We start from the raw sequence: 12,835 nt of genomic DNA on the forward strand, positions 1-12,835 counted from the left end.
CTAACTTTTTCAAATGTAATGCAGAAACTTTATTTTTTGGAAGGAAACAAAAACCAATATCACAAGGTTGAACAAAACCACAGCATGTCGTTATATAAATGGCAACATCACTATATCCATTCTCATACAACAGCCAAGCAGTCTGAATATTGGACAACCTCCCGATACTGGAAATATCTTATACTTGAAAGGTAGTGCTGGTGAATGATGCTTCTTGGTTATTCTAGTTTTTTTTCTTCCTGTGTGCTACACTATCTTATAAACTTTTGAGACAGTACATGTGTTGGTAATGTGCATCAGAAGTCATAATACCCTTTCCCTTATGGATGTGATTGTGATGGAGTGCAACAACACAAAAAAAAACACATGAAACATAAAACCCTAAAAGCGATTTTACAAATAACTGGACAGTCCCATACATACATAAGACGTTGTAACACCTCCTGATCCCATGTCAGATCACCGTTTCTTGTTCTTTTTGGTGCTGGTTGTTTGTTTGGCTTCAGAGGTGGTTTTCTTTGGAGGAGCTGGGGGTGTTACTGGTGGTGGGGAAGGTGGTGGGGTTTTCTTTTTCTCTGAAACACAAACAAAGACATGTACCACCTTTAAGCTTTAATACTTTTATTGTTACTTTCTCAGTTAAAAGTTTGTCGAGTTTTTTTGTTTAGTCGGTACCTTCACTTCTTTTGGGCTCCAGACTAGACCGACCCTGCAGTTGTCTCTCCAGGTCCTGAATCTTCTCCAGCGCTGACTGCAGGGCTTCCTCAGCCTTTAGTGCTCGCTGCTCGGTACTCTGGACCCGCAGCTCTGAATCCCTGACGCACACATGGAAAGAACACTAACATAGGTGTACTTTGCACATCCGCAAGTAAATAAAAGGCCATTTCTGAACAACCACAGACACTCGGCTGATGTGTAGTCTATATACACAACGTTCCACTTCAGGGATTGCTCCGGTGCTGCCGGAAATTCTGCCGGATGGCCCTCATTTAGGCCGGATGTCTGTTACCTAGGGCTGTCTTTGTGTTGGCATTTTAAACTCCGGTTGATTTATGAGGACTATGGTTAACTGCTCCTCAGATCTCTGCAGGGTAAATCGAGATAGCTAGCAGACTATCTGTCCAATCTGAGTTTTCTGTTGCATGACTAAAACGACCTACACATGTTCCACCAAAACAAGTTACTTCCCAAGGCTATTTTGCAAAGGCGCCGTTGCGCCTTACGTCGCTTAGCGCCGCCCAAGACGGTTGTGATTGGTTTAAAGAAATGCCAATAAACCAGAGCACGTTTTTCTCCCATCCCGGAATGCTGTGTGGACTCGCCAGACCCTCCTCCGCAGCGCTGTGAAGGAAGGTCTGGCAATGTGAGACTAGCTGATGTGTGGACATTCAACAAACTTATTTCCACAATGCTTGATGGTTACTGAACTCGACAGAAACAGTTGTATAATTGTTTGTTTGTTGCCCTTCTGATGGGATTTTGCTTACTAAACTCCAAGTCTGAGAGGTGTAAAATTGTCCTTCTGACTAATTTTGAGAAGTAATACAAAAGCATGGATGTTTAGCCATGGTGGTACTGGTAAATGTGATGTGATTGATGTATATATATATATATATATATATATATATATATATATATATATATATATATATATATATATATATATATATATATATATATATATATATATATATATATATATATTATATCAATCACATCACCTTTTTAGTGTTTTTCTTCCCCTTATGTTCTCCCAAAATGTCAAAAGGGACGATATCAATGTATATCCAATTTGTCCTGGCTATTGGCTCATTTGTGTCACACAGGAATTGTAGTTTCTTTATTGTTTAAAATAACCACTGGGAAGCTTGCATGAGCAGCATTTACCAGTACCACCATGGCTAAACATCCATGCTTTTGTATTACTTCTCAAAATTAGTATATATATATATATATATATATATATATATATATATATATATATATATATATATATATATATATATATATATATATATATAAAATCACAGCATTACAAAAATACATGTGTTCCACTCAACGATAAGAAAGTTAACTTACTGCAGTTCCTGCTGCAGCAATCCTACCGTGGTCAGATCACTAAAAGCTTTCTGGGCTTCTTCTGTTGTTGGGCATACAACCAGCTCAGGCTGACAGACAGAGACAGATGGGCAGATTATTCAACTCTATACACAATTAGGCATGCCACTAACACTGAAAAAATGTGTGATTTCATTGTCTGACCCCATTCAGGTGGACACTGCTCTCTCCCAGCTTTCTTTGTGTAATGTTTCCATCATAGCTAATCAGCTTCACCACTGGGCTTTCACAAACCGTTAGCTCCCCCTGCTGGACAACAACAACAATAACACCACTTTATTTTAGTTTTATACTGTAGCCAGGGCCACACTAATAAAAAATGTCTCAGTCAACTCTTCACCATGCTGTCTGCTGGAGAGACAGGGACATCACTGCTGGAGCCGGGGTCAGCCTGTCGGACGGGCAGCTCCACAGGACCGCCTCTCAATCCTGAGCGCAGGATTATACAGGTCTCCACCAAATCAATGCACTCCCTCTGAGGACGGACATAACAACACACACCACAGTACTCATGTAGGTTTGCTTAGCTGATCTTACCCTAGTCTGTAACTGCAGTATGGCTATGGAGGTTTGTATTGTTTAAACACACGAATAGTAAAACAGAGCTGCTGTTCGGTCTCAAAATTGAAATTAGGTTTGATACCATCTGTTCTATGCTATTTATTTAATTCTGCATCAAAACTTTGTTTACCTGTAGCTTTTTGCACTCATTCATCTCATTTTCAGCCTCAACGTCATGTGAATTCTGCAGAATCTGCTCCTCCAGAATCAGTTTGCAAGAGCTGGAGTCACAAAAAAACATCCTGAAGAAACTCCCCCTCTGCTGATCCATTCAACCTTAAAGTTACTAAACATACTTTAGCCACCATTTCATTTCTGTGTTGTTAGTTAGTATGTATAACATAAAGAGGTTATCACTGCCCTCTGTAGTAAAATGAAGTTCAATACTGTAAGACAACAGTGTTTACTTATTGTACCATGCACTAATTGTTAGTTACTCTGGTTAACAGCATCTGCCTAACAGCAAATTGTAAAAACGGGTAAAAACTTCTGGTACCTGGTGATGTATGTGGAAAAAAAGTTCAGTTTCTCAGCCAGCATCTTGGCATCCTCATCCAGTGTCTGTAGTGAGATGTTTGTAATGTATTGGTGTTCCTGTTCTTGGTTGTGGTCCTCGCTATGGTCAGGTACCATGAGGAGCAACAGATCCAACATCCAGCGGGTCTGAGCCATGTGAATAGAACTGACCTGGGTGGAGAGGAAACACAAAAACTCAAGTGAAGCACCATGTAACATTAAAGCAAACAAACACATTCATTACATATATAATATAGTAAATGTGGTTATTTTTGGTCACATACCGTCAGACAGCGTTACAGCCCGCACGGAGATGAGAAGGGTATGTATCAACTTGTCTTACTCTGGGGGTTACGGTGAATAAGCTAAATTCCCAATAAGTCGGCGTGTTCCTTTAAGAGTTTTTTTTTTTATTCGGATGTATTATCTGTGCAATATCTGAACAACACATTCATAGAGCTGATGTGTTTGCTCCAAAACACTTGACAGAAATTTGACTTAAGTGACATTGTAGTTTTGAAACCTTTTCAAAATGTGTGTTGACCAAACCTGGTTGGTACTGACCTCCTCACTAAGTCTCTGCTTCTCACCATCAGTGAAGTTGGAGAGGCTGGTTATGAACTGCTGGACATTGTGTAACACCTTTTCTGTGTCTGTACTGGTTGAACAAACAAACACACACAACATAAACGGGAATATTTAAATTTCAGAATTAAAACGCATGTAGTCTTAATTTCGTCTCATCACAGATCAGAAGTGTTTGATTCACAAACACATACAGAACACCAAATTTCTTGCACTGAAGAACATTCAAAATGTTTCATCCTAGGAGTATATTTACAAACTTACCTACAGAATGCTGATAAATTAGGCCTCTGCTTTTTCATTCAATCCAATAGTTTAGCCTTACTATAACTTACTATATGTCAAGCTTGTTTTTGTCCTTTTCGTTCTCTGTATGCGTGCTGGAGACGTTCTGAAAGGCTTTTTCAGCCAAACTCTGCCAATCGCGCAGCGCCTTCTCCATCTTCAGCCAGTCAGAGATAGACATCATCTCTGGCCGTCCAATCACTGTACCAAGCTTGGAAACTCGGGACTCCATCAACCCGAGCAGTGACATGAGCTCTCCGTGGATCCCTGAAACAGCATGGCTCATATCAGTTTCAACACTTAAGTCCATATCTTAAGGATTATAATGAGACCCATTACAGCTTTTGCTGATTGCTCACACACTTGTCGCGGAATGTGACTCATTGTGTCAAAACTCTTCATACAAGCCAAATAGGACACAACACTTGGAGAGAAATGTCTCACTTCTATGTCAAAATGAAACTCTGCAATCAAAACTTAACAATCCATTTTCAAAATGGCATTTTTGCAACAAAATAAGACACATATGCAACTGTTGAATTACTCTTTCAAAGCAGCAACAACACACTGATGTACATTATACAAAACACTGCTCTCTTTAGTACTTTGTATACCTATTTTCTCATACAGGCTTTTGTAAAAGATTGTTCTAGTACAGAACCGCTACTTACAGTTCAATGAACGCAAAAATAGAAAGGCTTCAGAAAAAAATATATAGTTTATTTTTTCCCATTGCAGGTTTTTACAACAAAAAACACAAAGAAAAGTAGAATTATAGTAAATAATCCATACAATATGTTACTATAAACAAACAATAAAATAATTGCAGTATATTACAGAGCAATGGTTAACAAAAAATTGTATTGTAAAGGATGAGGTGGATGGTTTATAGATCCCTCCTAGTTAGGGTCTGGCCATATCACCTCATTCAAATCACAGCAATATCATCCCTGGTTAGGCAACAGGGGAAATATCGCCTTGCGCGCCGTATCACAAAAGAAGTGAGTTCACCTGAGGTCCATTTATAGTGCTGAGGTTCAAACTGATTTGTGTTCACTTACTGTCAAAGGGTTTTCATGTGTTTGGGTGTGTTGCCAATTTCAGATAGTGTTTAGCATTTTGAATAGAAGTATTTTCCCAATGATTGCAAGAGTTTTCATTCTTGAACAAAGTGTCTAATGTAATGTATTGTGTAGCGTTGCAAGAAGTGTGTTGCAGAATTGCAAAGCAGAAAACTTGTTTGTACTTTTGCCTTTGTTGTTGATGGTTACAAAAGTTGAAGGTCCCATGGCATGAAAATTTCATTTTATGAGGTTTTTTAACATTAATATGCGGTCCCCCAGCCTGCCTATGGTCCCCCAGTGGCTAGAAAATGGTGATTGGTGTAAACCGAGCCCTGGGTATCCTGCTCTGCCTTTGAGAAAATGAAAGCTCAGATGGGCCGATCTGGTTACCTCCCCTTTCTCTGCTTTGCCCGCCCAGAAAATTTGGCCCACCCATGAGAGAGAGAGACATCATGGCTTTCAAACAAGCAAAGTGGCAGTTGGTCAAGGCCACACCCCCACCCTCCACCTTGCCCCCCCCCCCTCTCCTCCTCAATAGCTACAGACACAGAAATGGCACATACTAAGGAAAGCTCATTGTGGGAATGGCTCTAGTGGCTGTAATTCTGCACCAAGGCTGAATTTCGGGAAAGAGACTTCAGATACAGTATTAGGGGACCAATATGGTCTATATAAAAGCATCCAAAGAGCACCATGTCATGGGACCTTTAAGGTTTTGATGCTTTTGTCTAAGCATTTTACTAAAAACTGTAAAATATTAGGAAAAATACTAAAGACAGATATAGGAAGATTCTGTGACTATAGCTTGTGTGTGTGTGTGTGTGTGTGTGTGTGTGTGTGTGTGTCAGGAGCACACACCGTGACATTCACCAAGGTCCTGATTTTGCAGATTTCAGCAGTTTTGTTCATTTACAGATATCCTTTTGGACAACAGTCAAGCAAAAACTAAAGCAGTGCCAGGTAAAAGTGTATACTTTTACTTACCTGTCTGCAGGCATCAAAATCACAGTTTCTAGCTCATTTAAAATGATTCAAAATGTTGTCTATTATCAGCCCTCACCATTCTCTCCAGTGATCTGGGTGTCCAGCTGTTTGAGGAGATCAGATAGGACCCTTTCCAGCTCTCTTAGGGCCTGTTGGCCTTCACGGGGTTCACCCTCAGGAAAAGGGTGTCTTCTGAACAGCTCAAGGCTCATATTCAGCCATCTTTCCTGGACAAGGCCAAGCTCGTTCAGTGTCTGCTGGCAGAAAAGCAGCTTCTCACCTTGGTAGTGGTCACATAGGAGGGCCAATGTCTGCAGAGTAAAAGGAAGACAGATGAGGACTTTAGGACAACAAAAGAAAATTTGCTGTTGACTAGACATACCGTATGAAACTCATTTTAACATATCCACTAGATATTTGGAATATAATCTAAAAGAAGGAGGCCAAAATGGCCACTACCTTATGAGACAGAAAAATACATTAGACATGCTTAAAAACAACATACTAGTTAGTCCTGGTTGAAAGACTGTGTAAACATCAAGTGTTCAATGACCACAATGAGAAAAAACATTGACAGAGGAAGTAAATTTACTGTCTTACATTTGACCACTGCTTCAAATCAGCATGAATCTTTTCCAATGAAGCTTTCTCATATTTTGGGGTAGGACACCTTGAAAGAGAGCATTTGGCAAAATACACACAGTGATCATCACCTCTTCCATAAATTGCTCTCAATGACTGCTGGTTATTGACACTATAGGCTACTGGGTTTTCCAGAAAATCCTTTTTTCTATAAATGATGGTACTTTGCTTGTCCTTACTTGTTCTGTGTGGTGCAGAAGGCGAGCCACTTGGCGATGCCTTGCTGGATTGCACTGATCTTTTCACACTGAGCATGCTCAGTCTTCTTCAGCTGGGACATGAAAGCAGTCAGCTGCTCTTTCCAGTAGTCACTAAGCTCCATGATGATATTCAGGTCCTCTGTGTCCTACAGCAGGATGGTCACTGTCATAGTCAGAGTGTAATTGAACCACCAGGGATATTTCCAAAGAGTCATCTGGGGCGTTTGGTGTTTTTGCCATGAGCAATACAAAAAGTGTTTCAGAAATAATAGGAACTGAATTGTTACCTTCAGAGTGAGGTAAAGGCTGCAGTGCTCAGCTGTCTTGAACCAGCTCTGCTCGATGATATGCAGCCGACTGATCAGCTGCAGCTTCTTCAAACTGATCACCTGACAATCACAGCAAAATCTGATCCTTACAACCCATAAATCATAGTGAGCCTACCAAGTGAGCCATATCTATACATATAGTCTATATGGACGATAGTCCACTTTCGGGATTGTTTGGGTGCCGTCGGAAATTCCGCTGTATGTCCCTCACCTTCCCCTTTCTTTGTGTTGGCATTCCGATTATGAGGAGTAACTGCTCATCAGATCTCTGCAGGCTAAATCAAGACAGCTAGCTAGACTATCTGTCCAATCTGAGTTTTCTGTTGCATGTCTAAAACAACTTTCGTTGATGTTCCATCAACACAAGTTCCTTCCCGAGGCTATTTTGCAGAGGCACTGTCATTGTGTCCGGTGCTTAGCGCCGCCCAGGACGATTGTGATTGATTTAAAGAAATGCCAATAAACCAGAGCACGTTTTTCTCCCCTCCCGGAATGCTGTGTGGACTAGCCAGACCCTCCTCCGCAGCGTTGTGGAGGAGGGTCTGGCAATGCAAGACTACTATCCATATAATAAAACAATCCATGTTGATATCTTTCGCATTCCTTCTGATTCCACAAGCCAAAGTCAGTTATACTATTATCTATTCTGCGTAACAGCACACCAGCACCATCAAATGAAACTAACACACAAGTTGAGTCCAATTGAAAGAAAGAAACTCCATCATGGCTCACACACCTTGAGGGCGAGGCAGAAGGTGAGCTGTCTCCAGCAGTCTCTCTCCTCAGTCATCTGGAGCAACTGAGCCTCAAGGCGACCCCTCTGCAGCTCATACAGCTCGTGGTAACCCTGGACCACACTGAGAAGAGCACATGGACCATTTGAAAAGGGAACACCTGGTCACATGTTGTACTTTTGCACTGCGTGCTTACTGAAATGCTGCTGCTGCTCCATCTCAGAATAAAATGTGCCTTAATCAGTTTTTTGCTCCATCGTATCTATAATTTGAGTCTCTTATACCTTTTTTTAAAAGTAATAATTAAGGACTCAATAACCACTACGGTGTACATTACAACAGGGTTACACTGATAGCAGTACCCGGTAGCTAGTACGTCTATAAGTAATTGCTTCTACAGTGTTTTTGTAGATTTTTTGGATCAAGGCATAAATACATTTTGCTTGAAATAAATCACTTATATCGACCAGATAAATAAGCTTCATAATGTTCACGCTGGTGAATTTTGGAATGCATCAACTTAACGAAAATGTGACCTTGACTGAATGAACAATAGTTCAATTCAGACCTACGAGGGACTGACTCTGAGTTGGTGTGAGTCTGCTCAAGCGCCCCAGCCAGCTGCAGGTGAGCGCGCTCCGCCTGCTGGGAAACAACGGCATCATGGTCTCTGACTCTGGACAGTTCCCTGTGAAAAAGGATGCACACCCACACACACACACACACACACACACACACACACACACACACACACACACACACACACACACACACACACACACACACACACACACACACACACACACACACACACACACACACACAAAAACACATTTCTCATATTCACACAATGAGTAGAGTGCAATTATTTTCATTTCTTGCATTTATTATTTCCTATTTAGATATAATCACTCTATGAACATGTTCCAGTGCATAACAGCACATAGTAATTGTATTCATCATGACCCTGCAGCCTGGGACTTGACCTACATACATGTTGAGCTGCTGGATGGATGTCTTGATGTGGTGGATCTCCTCAGTTAGCCGGCGGTCCAGAGCCCGCTGCGCCACTGTCTCAGTGTGTAGAGCTTTCAGACGGCTGGGGATTCGCTCGAGCAGGGACTGGTAGCGCTGTCTGGACACATACACACACAAGAGCTGATGGGAAAAAGGCTTCCTTGCATCATTACTGGAAAAGATTTTCTGAAAATGTCAAAGTTCTTCCAAACTATCTGTCAAAATACGTTTCAGAAATAACTTGATGTAACAAAAAGGTAACATAGTTGCAGAACCGTGCTTTATTTTATTTTATTTTATTATTTACATCCATATTAATTAACCATTAACTCCTTCAACAAGGGGTGCTGTCCTAATGTATTGGCTGCTAACCTGAGTTTGGCTAGCAGCTGTCCTCTTTCAGCACAGCCCACGCTGACCTGCCTGATCAGTTCGTGGAATACAATGTTGTAGATGTTCTGCTCAACCTGCACCAGCTCCAGCAGACCCTCCATCTGTAAGACATTTCCTTGCACTGTTTCTAATAGCTTTAGATGGCTATAAGAAGAATCTCCAAGCACTTTTGTTTTTCATATACACATTTTACATCTTTAATTATGTAGTGGTTACCACTCGAAATGAACGCATTCTAACAGTACACTCGGAACATTGTGTTTTTGAAGAGGCAGGAAGCAATGCACATAAATATCCAAATCTGTATAAAAGCAGCCCAAAATCCTGATATTGCACCAGTATTTATTTTTCTCTGTACATAAATGCAGCACAGCACTAGTGTCAGCCATAGAGGCCAGATCGCCCTGCGTCTGTCTACCTGGGAGAGTTCTGTCAGCTCCTCACTCTGCTGATCCACTCCGGCCTTCTCCAGCATGTCGTCCATCATCCTCATCAACTGGACCACTTCCAGTCTGCCACTGGGCCTCCTGGACACTCAGAACATACACACATCCCTTATCTTACCAGCACTTTCCCTGACCTAACAGTACACAGTATTTCCTACTATTAAGCTGTACCATTCCTAATACAGACAAAAAAATCTCCCAGTGAAGGCTACTTGACTAAAGTTTATCTGTAAATTAGACAAAATCATGTTTTTTTTTTAACTCACAGCGAAGGAAAGACCCGTAGCTTCTGCTCATCATCTTGTAGCTGCACTGTGAACGCACTGAGGAAGAGAAGCAACATGGAAGTTGAAAGAAATATTTAAATCCACTGATAATATGATGGTGCACAGTTAACATGAAGTATTTGAGCAAAATGAAGCAGACTCACTCCTCAAAGAACTCAAGGCTCCGCAGCCCTTTGTTTTTCACAATGTGATATTCTTCTGGGATCAGACTTTCTGAGACACTCAAGTTCTGAAAGATGTGTATAGATGAATGGCAATAAATGTGAGTTTGAAGTCAGTACTAGTACAGTAAATCACAGTATTTGTAAGACAACCGTAAAACCTTCTACTACTGATTATGAAAAATCTATTTGAATTTCTCTCCAAACTTTAAAACAAAATTTCAAGTTACTGGAATACTGATCTAAAAGTATGGACAGACTAGTTTGAATCTGCATTGTATCCCTTTAATAGTTGTCTACTTTTTCCCCTTTTGTGCTTTTGGGAGATTAAAATATAAAGTTTTGTGGTTGTTGAGCAGGGATATCTGGTTTATTTGTCACATCTGGTTAATTGTGTTATGTTGTAGTTACTGCTTTTGATTTTGTGTTAAACCACATATTCTGCTAAGAAAAAAACTCTATCTGGTAAATTATGAAAAACTGAAAATGCAAATTAAGGCACATTCTCAGGCCCTACTTATTTTTGCCACACATGATTACAAGGCTAGAAAATCCAAACAGGTCAGCCTAGACAGCTTACCTGCGTGTCTCCAATGCCACTCCTTTCAGTCAGTGGTGGGAGGGGTGTTGTCTTCCTCTGGGTTACCACAGCATCACACAGGAATGAAATATCCCTGTATAGACACCGTCCAAACAGAAAAGAAAGAAACATGCACATCCAGCCGTTTTAGGTCATCTGCAGATTGCAGCAAGCTGAATTTGAGACTTTTAAAGACATCTGTTGCCCTGATTTCAGACAGAAACTAAAATTTGTTTGGCTCTGCTATGTGTCCAGTTATGAAAGTGCAAAATCAAAATCAAGCTGAGCTCGTATTAACCCTATCCTGTATTAGTGTCAAGAGTAAAAACACATAAATGTGTTGCAATAACTACTGATACAGCTTATCCATGTCATGTTTATTAGATATCAAAACACTACAGACTGATTTTTAGTTCAAATGAAATCTTTGGGGAAACTTCATAGTTGCAACAACAATGTTGCTTATGTCTTGTTTGTCTAGCTGACCTGCCGGCTCCAGTCAGGGATGTTGGCTGCTCCAGAAAGAACTTGTATTTCTTGCGTCCGAGCTGGTGATGCCAGACTGCATCCGGCCGTCTGATTCCACATCCCTGTATTCAAAGTCATCTTAGGAACACAAGTGTGAACTATTGTGAAGATATAAATGGAGGTTGAATGTACCTTGCAGTGCCGATGGTGTGCAGTGTGCCCCAGTGTGCTCCTGCTGCAGACAGTGGAGGTAAGGCTGACCAGCAGTTCATCTGGGATGATGTGGTTGTTGACAGGAGGAGGTTGTGTCTTCATGCTCTCTGCTGGGACTTGAAAATTCAGTTCTGCCACTGAAAGAAAAAAAAAATCAAACTTAAATAAACCAGTAGGTGTATATGTATTTTAATTCCAGCTGAATGGAAGAGTGTTTGGGTAATCTGGGAAGCAATAAGTGATAAGATGTGCCATGCATTTCAAACAATGTGATTTAAATGTTTATTTTCTCTCAAGAAACTATTTTCTTTAAAATTACACAAAAACAAATTAATCTTCCAATGATTGTACTTTCCATCAATAGTTGTAAACAACATCCATTGTTTACAACTATTGTTGTGATACTTGTGATGAGGATATAGCATAGTTGTGTTAATTTGAGTGGAGAAAGTGTGACTTGTGACCATAGACTGTAGCTATATCAATAATATTAATAATATACAGTCTATGCTTGTGACGTTATTTATCTTTGAGAAATACCGATAGTTAGCATGTGACTGTATTATCGAATCAAAGGTTTGTGGCTGTAACGTTATCTAGCTACCTAGCTAATTTACTGTCTGTGTGAGGTGATGTGTGCCGTGCCAATATAAGTGACTTATGTTTTGTTTGTTTATCTACCATCTGCTTAGCTAAGCAGCTAGCCTCCCCCCCCACGACTTTACGCTAACGTCACCTCTGGTGTCCAGCACTGGCTCCGGCCTCGAAGAACTTGGCGCTGAACTGGCTCTCATGGACGTAGACATCATGCTGGACTCACGGTGGAGATGTTACCTTAATGTTTCGGCTATCAAATTCCGAAACTATGACAAAGTAATTTGGCCGAGAACCTAGTGTTATTTGCCAAAAAGTAAAAATACACCGTCCCTTTCACTCGTCCTCTGAGGTCCAACTTCCTGGTCGCGTTGCCATGGGAACGCCCAGCGCCTTCTGTGAAAACACTAAAGTTTAGTTCATTTTGATCAGAACAGGGCAGGCTACATATCACCTCTTTGTAATCAGTTCATAAATGGAGCACAAAATAGACACACACACACACACACACACACACACAAAAAAAAAAAAAAAAAATATATATATATATATATATATATATGTTACCTACATTTAGTGGAGTCCTATGAGATCATAGACAAGACAAAATCCTATTCGAGGCGTTTTAGAATTTAATCATTAAAATAAGTAATATATC

At 40.5% G+C, this 12,835-nt stretch overlaps 1 protein-coding gene across 3 annotated transcripts; it reads right to left on the reverse strand.

Annotated features, from left to right (window-relative positions):
- Nucleotide 1: 1 nt before the first annotated feature.
- On the reverse strand, nt 2-12,563 carry axdnd1 (axonemal dynein light chain domain containing 1). Of its 3 annotated transcripts, none has more exons than XM_028587029.1 (24): nt 12,320-12,563; nt 11,563-11,720; nt 11,389-11,492; nt 10,903-10,996; nt 10,305-10,390; nt 10,141-10,197; nt 9,847-9,955; nt 9,408-9,529; nt 9,013-9,153; nt 8,602-8,706; nt 8,021-8,141; nt 7,243-7,344; nt 6,935-7,101; nt 6,714-6,783; nt 6,190-6,424; nt 4,116-4,332; nt 3,760-3,853; nt 3,176-3,366; nt 2,810-2,900; nt 2,459-2,593; nt 2,263-2,367; nt 2,080-2,168; nt 676-815; nt 2-575 (listed from the first exon to the last, which is right to left on the reverse strand). In XM_028587029.1, exons 1-24 carry the CDS (start codon nt 12,390-12,392, stop codon nt 460-462), a joined length of 2,922 nt encoding a protein of 973 aa, XP_028442830.1. In that variant the 5' UTR covers nt 12,393-12,563; the 3' UTR covers nt 2-459. The 3 variants fall into 3 exon arrangements, with proteins under 3 accessions (XP_028442830.1, XP_028442829.1, XP_028442828.1); XM_028587028.1 differs by having other exon boundaries at nt 2,263-2,364; nt 8,587-8,706; XM_028587027.1 differs by having other exon boundaries at nt 8,587-8,706.
- Nucleotides 12,564-12,835: the final 272 nt, after the last annotated feature.

This window comes from Perca flavescens, chromosome 9 (assembly GCF_004354835.1).
Source record: "Perca flavescens isolate YP-PL-M2 chromosome 9, PFLA_1.0, whole genome shotgun sequence".
NCBI classification, from domain to species: Eukaryota; Metazoa; Chordata; class Actinopteri; order Perciformes; family Percidae; genus Perca; species Perca flavescens.